We start from the raw sequence: 19,636 nt of genomic DNA, 5'->3' as shown, positions 1-19,636 counted from the left end.
TTTTGGTTTTATGGTAGAATTTTATCAAGGGGATATCGAACAGTACACTGCTGGTATCAAACTAATGAAGGCCTGTTGCTGAGCAGGCCTTTGTTATATAAACAACATAATAAAGAAATGTCTAGGGATGTGATAACCAGCTTTGAAAAGAAAAAAATAATTGCCAGACATCTGCTACTTCATATTTTGCTTGAACCCTGGAGAATTTCAGATCTTTGTTGATTCTAGTTTCCTTCCCCTCCATGATTCTGATTCTCAGCATTACTGCTGCTTTTCCCAGAGTTTACCCTCTTACCCCACAACAGGTTTGGGCGATAAATTGCCTTTCCAGTAGGTCTTCAGATTTTCTATTCTTCACTGTCTCCAGTGAGTGGCGTTGGCTGTCTTTGTTCTCATAATCCTTCTTCATTCCCTCCTTCTCCCATTCCTTCCTATTAAAGAAAATTTCCATGGAAAGTAATGGGAAACTTGATAAGCATCCAAACCTTATGCGATGATGTACCCTATTGATACACTCTTATGGATAGAGAAACAATATTTTCTGTGAAGTTTTTACGTTTACAGTGATTCCTAGAGAACATCTTTCTTCCCTCCTGGTCCCCTCCAAATAGTGTAGGACTTTTCTTTATGCTATTAGTATATCACTGAACAGATCATTGAAGATCTAGCTGATCCAGAGGCTTTGACAGTCTTTCTGCTGCATGTTATGTTTACCTGAATGTGTAACTTGTTGCAAAAGTGCAGCAGCTGTTACTGCTGCTAGTTCCTAGAATGGGATGTGTAAATGCAAAAAGAAGAATGTATTCAAGCAATTTTTGCTGATACCTGGATTTGATAATAATAAAACTTCTAAAATATTAAAAGTAATTTGGACATGAATTAACTAGGCATCCACCTCCTTTTTTTCATGCACAGAAATGAGTAAGGACTGTCACCAAATCATAAACATAAAAATAAGGTCCTCTTAAGTCTTAAATATTAGTATTAGGTAAAAGTATAGACCTGGAGATAACGTTGGTACTGTAGAGCCACCTTGAATGGCAACCGAAGGTGTGCAGCTGGTATAAATGCAATTTCCAATCAACCGTTGAGATCTACCAAATTAAGCAAGTAACTTCTGTACGTCGAATGAGACGGCAACCTGGACAATCAATTGGGAGAGTTAAAAACCCACGTGATTAAGTCACCTGTAAGGTGCATCTGCAGTCTGGGTTTAGCCTATGCAGAATTAGAGTTTGGGACAGTATCATTGCCAGATTTCTAAATTAAATGCCCACATTTGCACATTCTGCTACACAGAGCTGGGCAGGCAATCACCCATCTGTCTTCCATGTTACTCACGTAAGCTGGTATTTCAGTGCAAAACTGTAAGGTTCTAGGCAAGTGAACAAGTGCACCTATTATACAGTCAATCAGTGTTAGGTACCAGCTTAAATGTTTGATACATCAAAATAATGAACTTTTTATTTCAATAGCTCTGGTATTTTCATGGAACTTTGTAACACAGAAACCAATTAGTGAACAACAGTGAATCCAAGCTGTTTTGCTGTAATAACTTTAGAGGCAATCCTGCTACTGGAGTAGCTAAATGCCAGTAATTAACAAATAAAAAATGAGGATGAGTAAATACCTTTTTTGCCAGTTTTTGTCCATGTTAGCATCCTAAATTTAAAAGTTCAGATATATCTGAGAGAAAATTTTGGAAATATAACAACGGGAGCGAGAACAGAATGGAAAGGAGAGAAGAGGGGATAAAAGTAAAGCTGAAATAGCTCCAGATGAAAGCAACAGACAGAGGAACACATGTTTTTACATTATTAAAGGTAAAGTAAATGCAGGCCACACCATCAGGCATCCATCCAGCTCAGCTTAGGTCTTGATCCTCCAATCAGAGATAGATTGCAGAGAGGAGACTTTTATTTATGAGTCCGTTTTACTGTTTTGTCTTTTTAATCCTTAATACATGAAATAGCAGAGATTTCTTTTAGGTAGCAGAAAACCAATGCATTGGTGCAATTACAATAAAAAGGGAAAACTGCTCATAAATAAAAACTGTATTATGAGTCTTCACACAGTCAAAGCTCACTCAGGAAGCTCGTACATTCACCAGGCTCCATCCGCTGTCATTCATATGTCTTTGCATTGCAGAGAAGTGTTTTCTGTCTCAGCAGGTTATTGTTTAATGGGCTAATGCATATTTGCTAGATGAAATGGTATTGTGCAAGTTCTGTGGGGAGGCCAGTTACCACTTCCAAATCGTAAACCACTTCCAAATCGTAAAAAAGCCCTGCTTAGTCTCCTGGCAACAGAGGCGGCCAACTTCACCCATTGATGTGGGGGGAGTTACATCAGGCCTTGTATACTTTAGCCCTATAAGCAATAGTATGCAATAATTGCAATGGAAAAATCACCTTGCTGCTTTATTTTTGTGCAATTTGTAAAACTAGAATATCATTTTTCCCCAAAAGAGTGACTAAAGTTTTCTATTTTAAGCCCAGCGCTATTTGTACATGTTCTAATTGCAATATCTTACTGTCTCCGAATCAAAAATAAAGCGCATGATATTGTGAGAATATGTTTTCTTTCTTTAAATTCTGCACCCCAGCAACACTCTGTGACCCTGGGTTTTTTTGTTGCTAGCTGGTGAATGAGCAACAAGAAAGCAGACCCCTTCTGAGCCCCTCCATTGACGACTTTCTCTGTGAATCTAAACCAGAAGCTGTTGCAAGGCCTGTAACATCAAATACTGCAGGTAAACGAAATTCTTTGCTATCCCTCACTGAGAGAAATAATTTCAGTTTTATCTTAATTACGGTACATTTTTGTCAAGTGGTTTCTTGATTTGTTACTATTTGCACAAAATTACAAGCTAGTATTAAATTATAATTGCCTGATCTATTAGTAGAAGAAACTGTGTTTGTTACGTTTGAGGGCAAACCTGTTGCGACGCAAATCAGCTGTATTCTAGCAGATCTCTGGGGCTGAATTCAAGGGAACTTGGTTCAGTTCAAGAGGAAGCACATACCAGTTTGACCAATGCTCAGTCTTTGGTTTTGTAAAATTTTAACCTATGGGTAAGCCACACTTAATCTGGTTTTAACCAAACCCATTCCTGACTCTAGAAAGATTTTCTTTCATAAAAATTTGAATGGGATGTCAGAGAAAAGAGCAGAGATATCAAAACAGTTTATCCAGGCTGAGTTTGGACACTTTGTTAGTGAAAGGATCTAACACGTTTCTTAGCTCCTTTGTGTTGCGGTGAGATAGTAGAACAGATAATAAAAATGAAGAGTGAAGCCTGAAAGCCTTTTGAATTATATTGAATTATATTTGAAGCATATTGTCCTTTGGAAGTGTTTTTAGAAATCGGCCTCCTCCTATTCAGTATTTGTGCAAAGGTAATCAAAGCGGTTGAGCAGATCAACTGAGATACAATAAAATCAGCGTAGTGCTACTGTGTTCTGTTTCTATCTCATAAAAATGAATTGGCTTGTTAGAAGCCATTTAATTAAAATCTATATACATACAAGTTATTAAAATGAATAATTGACAGCTGGATGATTATCTTCACATCTAATTAATATGTGTCTAAAGCAGTATGCAAGTTCTAATAACAAAAAATGGAACACTGGCTGAAATAACAATTGTAAATAATATTTTTTTCCTTTTATATGTAGCTAAAGATGTTACAGGGATGAATAGAAATATTTCAGGTTGTTTAAGAGTGGTTGTTGTAAAAAAGTAAGTATCTGTAGATCCTATATCTGCCATGAATATCAATCAGATTTGGGGGGGTTAATTAGATTTATTTAATAAGAAAATAAACATTTCTTATTCTATGAAGATTGATGAAATTCAGTGATTTACCAAGAACACAGATAAAGCACTGCAAGAGATAATACAACTTGATTGGTCAAAACCACCCACCCTATAAAATGATGATGAAGAGGGAGTTTATCTATCTTTTATGTGCTAAAGAATTTTAAATGTTACTTTTTAAGCAACTTTTAAATAAAGAACTCAGACTGAACACGCCTTTCATACTGATATAGTCCTTAATAGAAATAGCAGTAGAATTTATAATTATATTCACTATTTGTCCCCCAAAAGATAAACAGCAACAACAGTAGAAACCATTACTAAACATTCCATTATTCCTTCATGACCCAAGAAGTTGTTTCCTCAGCTTTTTCCGTAATGGCAGGTGGCACAACAGCAGTGCCGTAAGCAGCTGTTACCAGCGCTTGATAAAGCATAAGATTTAACCAAATCTTATCTAGAAGGTCAATTGTCCAGGGAACCTTCACAACATAAGAAAATCTGTAAAGCCACAGCCTTAAGACCTAAGATGTCTTTAAGATTTTCAGAGGAAAAGTCTTTTATGCAAATCAGGCTTTTTAAAACCACATCCAGTTAAGCACCTGAAATCCCTAGTCATATTTGAATGTGCTGGTCGTTATCTTCAGCCAGGAAATATACACCTACTCTAGGCAAATGCAAATACATTAGTAATTTTTTTCCAATTAAACAAAAAATTTAAAAAGTGAGCTATTTGAGTTAAAACAACATTAAATTCTAACATTTTGTCTCTAAGTATTATCAGCAGGTCTGGATCTCTTGGATCTTAGTGAACCTGTCTTACAAACCCAAAACAAAGTAAAGAAATCAGAGAATCCATCAAGAAGTGAAGGCTTAAAAGCTTCAACCCACAGAAAGAAGACAGACAATTCTGACCTTATCAGTGTGGATACTGAGCAGAAAGTCCAGACTGTCAGAGTTTCAGACAAGTCTTCACTAGATTTAGGTAAGAGTGTAGCTATTCTATCAGTGCTATGTAGCCTTACTTAGCACAAGTTGCTCCTTGCTACTATCACAAAATAACGAGCAACACCAGACTTTTTGTTGCACTGCATTTTAGCAGGGAGCGTAACCTTTCTTCCACATTATAAACCACTTGAAACACTTCGTCACTGCAAACACATCTTGCTTTTGCCTTTGCCATCGTAGCTATTAAGTTGTCACTAAATGTGCAAATAAAGTTTTGAAAGGATTCTTTCAAAAAAGAATTTAGTCAGCTTCAGTAAAATGGTAGAAAAATCTACAGGGGTATCATGGGAAATGGGTAAAGCACACAAATCAGAGGAGGCCCATACTGGATGTCCTTTTCAGAACTGCAGATGTCAGAAATGCACCCCATATTTGTAAATACTGCTCTATCTATGCATACAAGAGAAAAAAAATCCATTCTTGACAAAGGAACTATATTTGTACAGATTGAAAAAAAAATCCCAAGCACAACTCAATATCTGCCAAGCATGATCTATAGATGAGCTTTGGAAAAGGTGAATTTAATTTAGTTCCATCCAAACTAAATTACTTGCACTGCAACTGAGAAATTTGCAAGGTAAATGTAATTTATACCAAGGTAGCAAATTTTCCACTCATCAGCACAGAAATTCTTTGAGAGAACTTTATCTTCAAACAGGAGCTGAACATTTAATTTCTGCAAAGCAAGTCCAACATATGACTGAATAATATCAGTTGCCGTCACAGTAATTTTTAAACGGCAGTCACTAAAAGAAGTTGTATTTTTATGATTTTACTACAATTAGGAAATAAAAAATATCGAGAACTGTCAAATACTTAATATAATTTTATCAAAAGTTCTAAATTACACACAAATCACTGATGTTAAGTCAAGAGTTCCACTGACATTCTGACCATGAATGCTAACAGATTTAGAAAAATGTTGTGAATTCCCAAATACTGTCACAGAATATCAGCTAGAAAGCTGCACAACATTTCTGTATATTGGACTTTAACTAAAATATAGTCTTTGGTGGCACCATTTTCACTATGACCTATATTTAACAGAGGAGGTAAAATTTTCTGCAGTAGTTTCTTTAAAAGATTCATATTTTCTTTTCTTATTTTTCAGTTGATATTCAGACACAGCTAGAGAAATGGGATGATGTCAATTTTCATGGAGACAGGAGTAGCAAGGTCCACCCTTCTGCAGAGCGAACATCGTCATCATCTAGAGCTCCATCAAAAGAGCTTTTATGGTACAACTGTTTGCTTTCCTTACATTTCCAGTCTAGCTCTCTTAATTCACAGAAAGGCTCACTTGATGACAAGTCATATTATTAAATCTGTTATGATTACATTAAATGCGGTCAAACAGACATTTTGGACAATGTACCATAAGCAAGTACACTATAAAATGACATTTTGATGGCAATTTTTAATGTTGTGAAAAGTAGCAGGTGCAATTACTAAATAACTGGTGGTGAGAATTCTACAGAGGCAACCAGTGACCCAAACGCAATGACAAACATATGAGTAAAATGAGCAAAAATGGATACTTGGCAGTGATTTGACGGGCACTGGATATCCAGTGTATTTGGGGTTTGCTACCAAGAGGGCAGAATTTCTGTGTATAACTGGAAGAAGCAAGATAAAATATCCAGCCAAGTACTACCTTTCACGCAGTTCAACTAAAATTGCAGGGGATGTAAATGAGGGAAGAATCAGACTTTGCCTTTGGGAACAGTTGATGTAGATTAATTCTGCTGCCTTCTTGATATGTAAGCAACACTCATTCGCTACATTATGCATGACCATAATTAGCATTTTCATACATGAGAGGCAGTTTTCTGACCAAATAACGCTTATCCTGTATCTTAACCTGCCCTTTATCTGTGTGTTTCATTAACCTAGAGCTTTGCTCAAGTTTTGCTCAGTTAACTTGATTTTGGTCTCCAGGGTTTTGTTGTCTAGGAAGAAAGAATACTGGGATATTGTGGCACAAAAATGCACATATGCCAAGGTGAAGTCTTGTAATATGGTTGATTCTTAGACACTGACTGCAGGTACAGTCTGGTGTCATTGCCTAACCTCATTTTGCCCGGCTATGAAATAGAAGCATAGTGGGAGAGGCAAAGTCTTCATTCCATCATACTGGTTTCATGCCAATACATACCCAGGGCTCTGCTGGTGAATCAGCCTGACTCTGTTCTGTCGTATTAACTGTCTGCATGCGACTGAAAAGCGCAAGAGTGGGAACGCTGAGAAGGGTCCAGGCACTTTTGGTAACTGCAAATTAAATAATTCTGTTAAAAGAAATAGCCTAGTTGATCAGTATGTGCTTATGAACCTGAAAGACATAAGGCAGCATGTCTTAGTGTGCAGTGATGAGTGTGTAAATGCGTTATTTCTAGGTCCACGGAAAACAGAGCACAGTCTGAGCTGACTAACGTCAAGAGTGCCTTGGACTCTGATTCAATGTCAGAATTAGAACTTGCACCTGCAACACAGGTAAGAGGATTTGATAGATTAAACATTAACATAAACTAACAATTAAAAGGCAAGTAGGAATTGTCCCACTGGCTAACTGTTCACATTCTGGAAGAACTACTTGAGGAATATTTTCAGGATCATCAGTTGAAAGACTCATACAGCCGAATGTTCACACAGCTTCCAATTAAGATGTTATGAAACTAATTTAACTATGTCAGCATCTCAAACATTCAGAGTTAAATACCACAGTGAACTGTGACCTTCCTGTACAGAGAGAAAGACTTCAAACTACAATTTACAGCATCATCTTTTTTCCCTCCTCCAGTTCTAAAATTCAGACTTCTAATGGTTCCCTCTCCCTGTAATATATCTATTCTCAAGGTCTCTTGGTCAACCAAGGATCCCTAGATTTGGGAAATGGCTAAGGAATACAGGAAGGAATCATTAGACCAACGTTCATTAGCAGTTTATCTCCAGAAGTGGGAGACCGATGCGGTCAAAGGACTTTTTCCTGCTGGAAAAGGAGCTCTAATAGAGAGGGATCTGGGCTGAAAGTTTGCAGATTTGCCCAGTTCCACTGCCATATTGCATATTGGGCAGGACCTTGTGGAAACTCTTACACAGAGTTGTATGGTTTTAGATATGTATGTATGCATGTATATGTGCAAACACACATTTATATAGGCATTCACATAGATCAGGTTGCTTATACACCTTCTTTCCTACTTATTTTTTAACTGAAAAATTTCAAGTTCAGCCAATTCCACTGGCGGGGGAAGAGAGAATTGTTTGCTGGATTAACTTTTAGTTGGAAATAATTTTCTCCACTTCCACAGCTATTTTTAAGGCCTGAACTTCAAAACCTTTCTGTCAGATGGAAAATCTGGAAATTAATGGAAAATAATAGCCTTATCTGAAAATGGAAAAATGTGACACTAAAACACCAAATGTCTTTCCTGAGATTACGCAGCAGTTTTTGCAGAAAACAGAAACAGAACCCAGTTATCAGGGTCCATTCCTGTGTTTTGCTTAGGAGAAAAGTCTCCTTTATTTCCCTGCCATCTCTATGTTACAAACGGGACTTTTTTTTCCCTTTGGAAAGCCTAACACTAGTTGTAATACACGATCTCTTGCCTTTCTGTGCAATAGATTTCTACGTCTAAGTAATGGAAAAGATCTATTGCATAATATCATCCACTTGAGATGGACAGGGTGTTTGTCCACTTATCTTTAAGTACCTCTAACCCCTTTTTAGGAGGCTGTTCCTCCACCTAATAGATCTAAATGCCAGGAAGTTTGTGCTTAGCCGAGATGTGTGTAAATCAAGTAGACAGTCACAGAATTTAAGTGTTGTGGCTTTCTGCAAAGCAGATACAAATTTAGTATTTCACATCTCCACTTTATATGGTCTATTTCCTGTTTATCTTCCACTAGAATAACTGAAGGACCAAAAATCCACATTTTTTATTCAGTATAAGTTCAGTCAGTTGAGGCTCCATACTCTTTTGTAAAATGACTGTATTTCAAAATTAAAAAAAATGGGAAGTTGAATCAGCCAACTTGAAAAATAAGCAGAGTATAAAATTCTTATCTGTTGTTCTGGTGTATTTCATGTTTTGTTTCGTTTTATTTTATCATAAGCTGCTTTTTTTCAAACTTGTGATCCATTCAAGTCATTAAATGTCGTTAAATTGGTAATTAGTAGTGCAGAGAAATGACCTGAAGTGAGATTGCCTTCTTATTCTACGTAGTTTACTTATACATTTAGTATTTTCATTCACTGCCTGCTTCATCCTGCGTACTCTTGGACTGCCAAATTGTCAGCTCCCAACAAACAGCCTCATCTGTCTTGACTGAGTTCTTAATCTGCTTGTAAAAGAAATCACGTTAGAGCTTTTATCAAAGCATGTGTTTTCCATACTTTGTCCTCTATAGATCTTGTCTATCTCATTTAAGGGTAACCTTTGCATATGCAACAGATTCTGCCGAGCCCTAAAGATTTCATCTTGTCAAACTTGCTGCAGTTTTCCATCAGCGATTTCTCAGACAATCACCTTCATCACTCATCTTTGACATGTTAGATTTCATTCCTCAAAGTGAAATACTAAATAACTAGGTCATATTTTCATTAAAATTACGAAATCTTCTTAACAAAATCCTGTGTTTACCAGCACGTATGCCAATACAAAATCACACAGGCATGCTTTGAACGAATAAGGAAGGAACGTGTTTGAAGGCTGGAACGGGCAATAGCGTGGTGGCTGCCACTGGATGTGGCCGCCTTGCTTCTCAGTATTCTACTCACATCAGACGTCACCTATTATTAACTCTTAAAACTGCATTGCCCCAAAGTATTTTTGTTCTTTCTTTTATCTGCCATTCTGGAAAGTTCCTTGTTACGCTTTTGTTAGTACTGAGATATCCTACAGTGTTTGTGATTTTTTTGGAGGTTTTTTTTTTCTCTTTTAATTACAAACTGCAGAGGAAGCTAATATGTTCAATCGTATATGCGTAAAGTCTGCTCATGTTTTAACTCTCTAAATGCCTCCCTGGGCATTTTAGACATTTTATTGCTCACTCAGAAGGCATACAAAAATACCCTGACATGCTAAAAAACTGTACCTAATACATCAGCACTCTTAGACAAAGATAGAGTGCAAAGCCTGTAAACCTCAGAAATCCGCAGTTTGGGGCAACAGTATTTAGAATGCAAAGTTTATTCCCCAGTTCTCCAAATGGCTACAGTAAGACTAATGGCCTGAGCTCCCCCTGGATGTGCCAGGTACTCTAATGAAATGAAGAGTTACAAAGGACGGCTTTAGCTCATTATTTGAAGACCTGCTCAAAAGTTAAGACTATAATTTGAGCCTCTCACCAACAGTGAAGGTCCAACAGCACATAAGCAGACTACAAACGCAGGGAAGTTTGTGCAAATGCATTGGAATGGAAGATTTTGTCCCTGAAGACAGCAGCCAGTGATCAGCTACAGCACCTCTGCTGTAGAGTGGTGAGCATATCAAACCACAGCGTATGCGGAGTGTCCGCGCCTCCGACGTGCCCATTCCACCCCGACCCCTGCCCCACCTTGCGGTCCCCTTAAGGGAGGCAGCTGCAGAGTCCCACTCCATCACCAGCTGGAGATGAGAAGTTCTCCAGTGCTGGCACTCCATTCCCATCCCCTCTCTTCCTGCACCAGCGAAAAGGCAGCATGTTTGTTATTTGTGGGGTCTTTCATTTCTGGGTATCACAATGCAGAATACGACTCTGCGTTGCCTATACGTAAATGCACCTCATGTGGGTTTTGCTAATGACTTCTTTTTTTCCCTCTGGTTGAGGGCAGGTATGCGTTAAATGGAGGAAAAGGTATTTTTCTGTGGGGATCTTGCAGGGACAATGCATATGCTCTGACATGTGGCAGAGGAGGGGACTTCTGTGCTTCTTGTCCTCTTCCCGCTCGCCTCTCTACTACCCCAACAACCTCACTCTCCCCTTCTGCCTGAACATCCTGATTTACACTATTGTCCTTGACCTAAGGAAATTGCAGTCACTGGAAACAAAAGATTAAAAGGCAGAAGTAATCAAACAGTTTGCAAGAGCCAACTCGTGAATACTGAAAAGGCTAGGAACATAATTAATGTCTATCAAAAGAGTTTTGTGTCAAGAAAACCAAATTTAATTCTTTGATCAGATTACGGGCCGGGTTGATAAATGTTGCCCTGTGATATTCTGCAAGATGTTTGAATTAACGTACCATATTCTATTTTAAAATTAACACCATGCAATATGAATAAATCAGCTGCTAAACAGATCAAAACTGGGTATCTTAAGTTCTCAAGTACAGTAGTTGTTTACTAGGAATTGTAATCACATGGGGGTTCTTCTGTGACTCCAAAGAGAAACCATGATCTTTGATATTATTGATCCGTCATAAATATGCAAGCCATTCCTGAGAAAATTTGCATATGATGCAAGAGTGGCATGAAAAAAATGTAAATAAGAGAGTCATAAAAATGAGCTAGTGACCAAGACATCTGTCGAAATATATATTCCAATAGAGTCGCTTGAAAAATCGTACATTTCAGAACAAGACTGCAGGCTCTACTTACAACAGTGTGCTGGAAGGCAATTTGAAAAGAATCTCTGGTTCAGAGTGTACGAGAACGTCAGCATGAGAGCTCCCTGTGCAGTACTGGGGCAAGAAGAGCGTGTAGACGCAGACATAATTAGCAGGAGATAGGGGATCACCTGATTTCTCTACAGAGAAACGGCAAGACAGGTACTGGAATATAGGCTTCGCTTTGGTTGACTGTATGGCTATGAAAAAAATAAAGCTATAAAAAAATAAAGAGGGAGAGTAAAAGAGACACAACAGAAGGTTGAAGTCTGAATAAAATGCCTCTTAATGAGAGAATTTAAGATCTCAATCTCTTTATATCATTTAAAAGACAATTAAAACCTGATTAAAGTCATCAGTATCTTTCCACAGAGAAAAAAAGAGGACTAAAAAGTGCTTTAAACTACTGGAAAAAGAATAAGAAGTGATAGTTGGAAACAAATTAAAATTAGCAAGAGAAACAAGGAAGGCAATTAAACAAATTTGCAAAGTGATAAGATTAAGGTCTCTTGATAACTTTAAATTACATCCAAGCACCTTCCTCAAAGACATATATTCCAGACAACCTCCGTTTATTCTCTGTGGAACGTCAGTCTCATCTGTGGATGCTGAGTGACAAATACCATCACGTGATATACAGACAAACAGACGATTTGAACCAGTTATCTCTTCTGCCCTAAATTCTATTAATCCATAAAATAGCTGTTTAGTGTATAGGATTGTCTTTGGGTATGCTTTCAAGGACTACCTGAAATCTCTTCCTGGCCTCACCAAAGAAAATATATATTTTCCAAACAACATGGAGCAGAGATTGTTGGTGTGAAAACAAACGATAATCCTCAGAGCAGACCTTCCCTCCTGCTTTCTGCTTCCCGTCACTTCCAGCAAAGCCTGAAAGCCAACACAGAGGAGAGCAGAGAGCACCCCCCCCCACATGCTTCTCACAGAAATTCTGCTGTATTATTCTTTTCTAACCATACGTGTATCATCAACACAATATATATTTCGCTCATCAATCTCTACTTGAGAGACCGAAGACTCAGGAACAAAACAGAAATTTTAGGGCTAGATTGACAAACGAATGTCATCTTTCTAGGCAAAAACCCCTGTGCGTACATACGGAGCCACACGTGTCTGACCATGCCCTGTGCGTTACTTATACGCAAACCCCGGAACGGATTGGATGTTTCATCCCAGCAGTGCGCATTCCAACACTCACAGATACAGCCCGATGAGTCTGAAGTGAGCAAAATGAGTCTTTTAGCTCTGTGGCTCATTGAAATCCAATATTACAAGTACAGTCATCAGAAATATAATCATGTAAATTAATGTAATTGGGACCATGGTCAGGCAAATGGCTAATGAGTTTAACCTCTGACAAACACGAGGGCCTTAAGGGATTAGCAGTCAGAGCTCTCTTTAGCAAGATTAGGCCACTTTGTGCTTTTCTCTGCCACCATTGAATAGTGTTTGGGTTTGTACCGTGCCTTTTGTGCAAAAAAAATAAAATGTTTTCAATAAAAGAAGAGGGAGAAACTTGTTATGTACTTCCAATGGGATCGGCTGATAGTAAGGCGCAGAAGAGAGAGCTACTGATTGTAAAAAAGACTTGTCCTTCCGGTGAAATCCGTAGCAAACTTGGTTCTCCAATGTGATCCCAAAACAGAACCTGAAAGAAAAACACAAAATGTACGGGGAAAATGAGATGCTTTCTTCCTGGAGCATAGTGAGTGGAATGTGTTGCCACAGTCATAATACAGGAGAAGGAACAATTGAGTTAAAAGTCTTCTACAAAATAGTCGGCTCTTCCCTTTGTAGCCCAACTCTTGCATTGTCTTTTCTTGGATGTCTCCTTATCTTTCATGCATCTTGAGCGAAAAGAAAAGTCTGGAAAAGATAAATTACTCTGCTTCCCATGAGGAATGATCTCTGCTACAGTGTAAGGGAATTGAAGCAGGGACAGAACTAGTTTTGCCCAGGAAAAAGGCCACTTGGAGCTCTAGGCAATTAAGGAAACAACTCAGAAATGTGGCAGAGAGTATATCACCTCTTTCTGATTTATTCTTTTATTTTTTAGGCACGATCAACGAAGGAGCAGCGTTGGGGAGGGCCTCTTCTCTCCAGAAATCACTCCTTGGAGGAGGAATTTGAAAGAGCGAAGGCAGCTGTTGAGGTATTACTTCATTTACTGTTTTCATTTTCAGGTGATCTGTGGATTCTGATTCATCTTGCAGGACAAATATAGGAGAAAGCTAGAACTGGATTACTTAAAGCAGAGAAAATATATGTTTCCTGGAGTTACTCATCTAAAATAGCAGTTTCTCCTTAAAAAAAAAAAAAACAACCCTTTGCTATAAATGAAGATTAGACAGAACCAACTTTTCAAGCTCGATTTTTATGGCTATAGCAAGTGGGTCAAGAAAAATTCCCCACAAGTGTAAGTACTTCTAAACTTAAAGTATAAGTGTGAAACATATTTTTCCCCAGCAACTGAATGTGTGCAGTCAGTTATTTAAGCTGAGACACAAACCAATTCTCCAGAGTGAAACTGGAATTCAGCATCACTGATAAACAGAGCGATCAGCTGCTCTAACGGGCAACTGCACGTACAGCAGTAACCATGCACCAATGAATTTTTGTAATTAGTGGCTGGATGTTAAATGCAGGAGTACTCTCGTTTCCTGAAAAATTGATTTAGTTAGAAAAAGTGCAGGTATTTGGATAGTTCTCCTATTGCACTTCTGTTTTTTTCACTAACTACTACTTTTCCAACATGAAAAATGCCTCTTGAGTGTTGTCCTCTACCACTAGTTCCAATTGAAATTCCGATCCTGTCTAGAGACAAGGTGGCATACAGGTTTTTTAACAGAATCCAACAAAAAATTAGATATAAGCATCGATCTTGAGCATCATATCTTCTCAGGGAGTGAGTCGGTAACCCTTCCAAATCCCATCCCCACCCAGAGCCAAGGCAGCTGCATCCACCCAGGCCGAAAGCTCAGACTGAATTATGTATCAGCTGCTGGAATGAGTTTTTCAGGTAGAAAGGATGAGGCTGTGAACTGATTGCTCAAAGCTGATTATTTTTAGCATGAACTGCAGTCTCATTAGTCTCCAAACATCTAGAAGACTTTAAGGATATTTGGGTTTAGATTTAAATTTTAGTGTCTGTATTTTAATACTCCTCTAACTCAAGATGTATACCATTATAATTCCAGTGTTGGCAGTTGAACTATTTTAGATTAATATTGGTTGTTTACAAACAAAACTAGGCCTAAATCATATGCTGGCTTCTAGCTAGAGACAGAATTTCTTATTTAAGGAATTAATTTGATTTGTAGGATTTGTTCATGATATGCTAAGGTCAGACTGCATGGATTCATCCGTGGTTTCTCAGGATCTTATCGCACAAGGCTAAAATGGGCACAATCAGTAAGTCAGCTGAACTGTACACGGAATGCATTTTTCTTGTATTTTCTGAGTGCGTTGTTTTTTCCTGGTGAAATAGATTCTTTATAAACAGCTGCTAGTGACACACAATAGATTTTTTTGATGTCCCACATCATACACATTTGCTCCTGGCAGGAAAGGAGAGACTGGCTTTCAAATTGTCACTGCTGAAGATGCTCTAGATCTTCCTAACTGCACTGCAGCCTGATCCTGAGGGTGGGACTTCTTGCGCTGTAATCTGTGATGGCGATAGAGGGAATCTGATGAGGAACACCTCTGTGTTGCGGTTAGCGGTTAGGCAAATGATGTCAGTGCTCTTGCAAATGCCAGAAACTACATGTGATGGGGACTTCCCAGACATTCAGCAGAAAGAAAAACGAGTTGAGGCCAACAACAGATAACAAAACGTTATTGAATTACTTTACAGAGAAAAGTAAGGAGTAGAATATATTGTAAAAAAAAAAAAAACCCTGCACATTAAAAGGTCATTCTGAGACAACAAAGACAGGTTGTTAAAATGCTTTAGTGTAGTCTCAAAAACTGCTATTAAAAAGAATCTAATGAAATGTTTCCCTGACTGTGTAGCCAGCAGTCTTATTCTTTCTGCTTAAAATAGAAACTTGGACCAGGTAGTTAAAATGTAAAGGAAAGGATTCTTCAAGACCTTATAGAGCGGTTATTTCCATTTGCATATGAAAAGAGGAGAATTTTCATCCTAGCTAAAATGAAGTGGTAAGAAAGCTAGAGTGATTGAAATAAATTGCAGCCCATCTCAGAAAGATTAGTGCTTTCTTAAGCAGAGAATAGACACAGTTCAAAAATTCATCTTTTAGGCTTTGGGTGTTTCTGTAATATTCTTCAACTGGGAAAGCTCAAAGTGGTAAGATTAGCCAGAAAACTGATCAAGAAAAGGAAGCAAATCTCAGGTTCTTTGTGGCCTAGTTCGAAAGGAATTAATTAACAATTCAGTAAATGAAGACACCAAACTTGATCCTCCACCCAGTATTCACTTTAGAGCTTTGGGAATGGTTTTAAGATGTCAGACTTTGCGATTAATGAAGATCCTTGAGGTAATTCTTTCTTAAGAAGGTTTAAAGATGTCTATGCCATTGGGGAATCTTTTAAGAATAAAGAGGTAAGTAAATTAGCTCTTTTACCAGAGAGGGTCCAGATCCACTTGCCGTGGTTGGGTGCTTGCAGACTTTGCTACTTTTTCTGTCATTCTGGAAATTGGATTTGATTTTTGCCTCATCCCTTTGCTATGCACGTGAGGGAAACACAAATAGCCTAAAGGCTTCAAGATTTCCAAGTACCATACCAAATATTTTTTAATGTAATCTTTCTAACGATTAGCTGTGTTTCACCAAAAATTGGTATTTTGAATTTTTAAAAAATGCCAGCATGGGGATTCAGAACCATCCTGTACCTATATTCTATTAAAATGACTGTTTTACCATCCACCATCCTATTGGTAAAGAGTTAGAATAAATAAAAATGAAACCAAGGAAGTGCAGAAACTTCCAGCTGAGAAATGTCTCAGAGATGGGAAAAAAAACAATTTTGATATTTTCTTATTCCACATTCTCTGATGTAGAGATCAAACTGCAGATGCCACGCTGTTTTGTGAGCTTAGGCAAAGGAAATTTTGAGCTGTCCTTCTCAGCATCATTTTATTTACACCACCATTCACATGAGCCATCTGGACTATAATATACTGCTATGAAGTGTCAGAACATATTACAGCTAAATTATGTGACAATAGTTGGAAGAAGATGGGATTAATTCCTTCTAGCCTAGGAAAATGTAGTCCAGAATCATCAGTTTTGTGGTTCCCAGGAACACTGGTTAGAATCCTTTCTGTACCTATGGTATTCCTGGCTCGCTATTTCGACATCCCTTTGGATGTGCCTAAGTGCCTAAACCACATTCTAAATTGGGATCTAGGAGTCGTTCAGATGCATTTCATTTGGTACTCTCCCAAATCACAATGGAAATCTTTGCCTTGATATACATTTTGTAGCTCTAAACTTTACTAAAAAGGCATACTTCGAATTTTGTTTTGAGAAGATATTGGCTAAGGAAGTCTGACGTAGTTAGCAGGTAAGCCTGCCTTACTGCGTCGTGCACATTGAATAGTATGTGGATGCAGAAATTCAAAGAAAGAACAACCATAGAAGCTTGCTTTCTTATGCATTGGTCAAGAAGAAATATTGAGAATTAATTTTTGGCAGTACAGAACAGGCAAAATTCTACTCTTAAAAGGTATGAAAATAGGTATGTTTAGAAATTAAGCAGCAATATTCAGAAAGTGCACCCCCCACCCCACCCGCTTTCACATTGGAAGGAAAAAGCCTGGAAATATTTTGCCTCCCATTTGTTTAACTGCTTCAGCATATTTTTAAGTACTAAGAGTAAAAATAGCCTCTTTGACAAAATGCAGAATATTCTGCTTGGAAGCAGTCAGATGGTACGAACATTTTTCCTGGTTGTCATTCCATCTAACTGCCGCGGATGATCTGAGAACGTGTTAAATGTGTTCAACTGGTCTCAAAACTTTTGCTATGTCCAAAGTAATTTGCTGGCATTAAGGTAGCAAAAGCACTGAAAGGAAGTAATTGGCACCAGTCACATAGCAAATAGAGTTAAAATTAGATCTAGGAGTCTTGATCCAAAGCCAGATTTTCAGAAACACTCAATATTAATTTAACCCTCCTGCCACTGAAGTCAATGAAAAAATTGCTACTAATGGCAGCTGAGATAGACTTAGACCTTTAACAAAGACTCTAATATTTATGATCGTCTTCCTCAAGGACATTAAACTGCTCTGCTGTTGACATTGTTATGTCATGGCAATATTATAGCGTTTTATCGGGTGCCATAATTGTGCATGACCCAGTGGCTCAGCACAGCTGTGCCATACCAGTTTCGGAAGCCCACATACTGGCTGTGCTTAGGAAGCTGTCGCTGGGACTTCAGCCCATTTGGCCCAAACAAGCAAATCTTTGCTTATACAAAATAACAGTTGGGTCCTGGCCCGTGTCCAAGTAGCATATGATGAGTTGAGAGACTCTCCAGTAAAACAGGTCTTCTCCCTATTACATTTTTCCTCCACCTTTGACTCACTACAGATAGACACTAAGCGTGGCTACTTGAACGCATGGTAATTCATTAGCTTTTTAAGTGGAGTATGCACAAGTGAACTTATGTGTCAATTATAAATCGGTAATTAAGCAGCAGAATTTGAACTTCAGACCTAAAACCACTTATATGTTTGCCTACAATCTACAGAAATGTGATTTGATATGTTTCCAAACCGTTGGTTCATCAGGGATTTTTGTGGGATAAGCAAAAATTCTAATATAAACATCATATATATATATGTATCTATATATAATTGCTTCTATAAGTTCATCTGTTTAAAAAGGAATTTCTCATTACTTTTCAGTAGTTTTATTAATATTGATCTGCAGGAAAGGGAAATTTCCAGTCCTTTTCCTCATCCTGAATCTCAAAATGACTGCTAGTAAAATGATGGCCAGGTAGTTTTTTCCTCCATGGAGGAGAGGTTTGCACTGAATGCAAAGCAGTTGATAGAGACGTCTCTTGAACAGGAAGTTAAAGAAATTCAAGTGCCTCTGCTCATGGCTGATAAGAGTAGAAGAGGGAGCGATGTGATTCATTACCTTAGCCTTTTAAAACCCTAAACAGACATTTCAGCACAATCTCACATCTATTTAAAAGACTATTTCCTTCACATTTGGAATGAAAGCAAAGTTTGAAATCTCGGAATTTGTTGTGTAACAGAGTTGTCAAGTTCTGTTCATTTCTGTTACAAAGAGTGAAATCTCCTCTCCAGGAGTGAATGATTCCCATTCGTTTCCTAGTCCACAGGGGAATATCACAGGTACCTTCATAGATCCCATAATTGCATAATTCAGACAATTCTGAGTCTCCTGGAAGAACGTGCTGGGTATCAGGAGGCACACGCTCCAGTCTGAGCCAAAAGGAAACGCCCGTTAGATTTCTAGAGAGGGGATGCACCTTCCCATTTGTAAAGCACCTTATGATTTCCAGCAGCTGATGTTAGCCAGAGCAAGTCCTCCTAACCCTCCACACCTACTCTCAAACATTCTCATCACTGACACCCAGATGCTGTCATCGTCTGTGCTTTCCTTTTGCCAAGTACCTAAGGAGGGTTGGAGCAAGTCACGCAATCACAGACTAAGCAAATCACGCGTGGCGATGGAGCAGTGGCAAAGCGGGCAGTCTCATAATGAAGATTCAGACAAAACTATCGGGACCGGTTTACCATACCTTCAATTAATTTTGATTAGCACCTCACTCACAAATAGTTCTGTCTAAACTTCAGTCGATTTATTTGTGCTGTTGTCTTTGACATGAATAAGCTGAGAAACTGTGCCCTCAGTAGTGGCAGTTCACTGAAGTTCTGGCCACGTCCTGGTAGGCACTGGAGAACTTTGCAAAGGCTCATAGTGCCAAGCATACATTCTGCCATGGAACTGCTTTTCAGGGACTGTGACTAATGCGTGGAGGCTGAAAAAATAGCACCTTAACTTGGATTCTCCCCTCTTTTTTTTTTTAATCCTATTTCAATTTCTTGGCATCATTTTCTAGTAGCCACAGTGGTTCCCTCATTCTAGTCATTACACATCTTAAATCTCATCATTTCTTTTTCTCTTGTATACGCATTTTTCACTCTTGTCTTTGAACTGAATTTTAATCTGACTGTACAGTGTTATAATCCCTTATAGG

General features: G+C 38.2%; 1 protein-coding gene across 8 annotated transcripts in view; it reads left to right on the top strand.

Annotated features, from left to right (window-relative positions):
- The window catches only part of PEX5L (peroxisomal biogenesis factor 5 like), a 114,328-nt gene that overhangs the window by 81,506 nt on the left and 13,186 nt on the right, over positions 1–19,636 (top strand). For 5 of the 8 annotated variants that reach the window (XM_063338425.1, XM_063338423.1, XM_063338429.1 and 2 more), the window contains 5 exons: positions 2,641–2,752; positions 4,595–4,804; positions 5,939–6,065; positions 7,221–7,317; positions 13,491–13,586. In XM_063338425.1, coding sequence (XP_063194495.1) covers positions 2,641–2,752; positions 4,595–4,804; positions 5,939–6,065; positions 7,221–7,317; positions 13,491–13,586 — 642 coding nt within the window. The remainder of the gene's footprint in view (positions 1–2,640; positions 2,753–4,594; positions 4,805–5,938; positions 6,066–7,220; positions 7,318–13,490; positions 13,587–19,636) is intronic. The other 3 variants (XM_063338427.1, XM_063338431.1, XM_063338430.1) reach the window with 1 other exon arrangement.

This window comes from Chroicocephalus ridibundus, chromosome 6 (assembly GCF_963924245.1).
Source record: "Chroicocephalus ridibundus chromosome 6, bChrRid1.1, whole genome shotgun sequence".
Lineage (NCBI taxonomy): Eukaryota > Metazoa > Chordata > Aves > Charadriiformes > Laridae > Chroicocephalus > Chroicocephalus ridibundus.
This window is presented reverse-complemented; position numbering and strand designations above follow the sequence as displayed.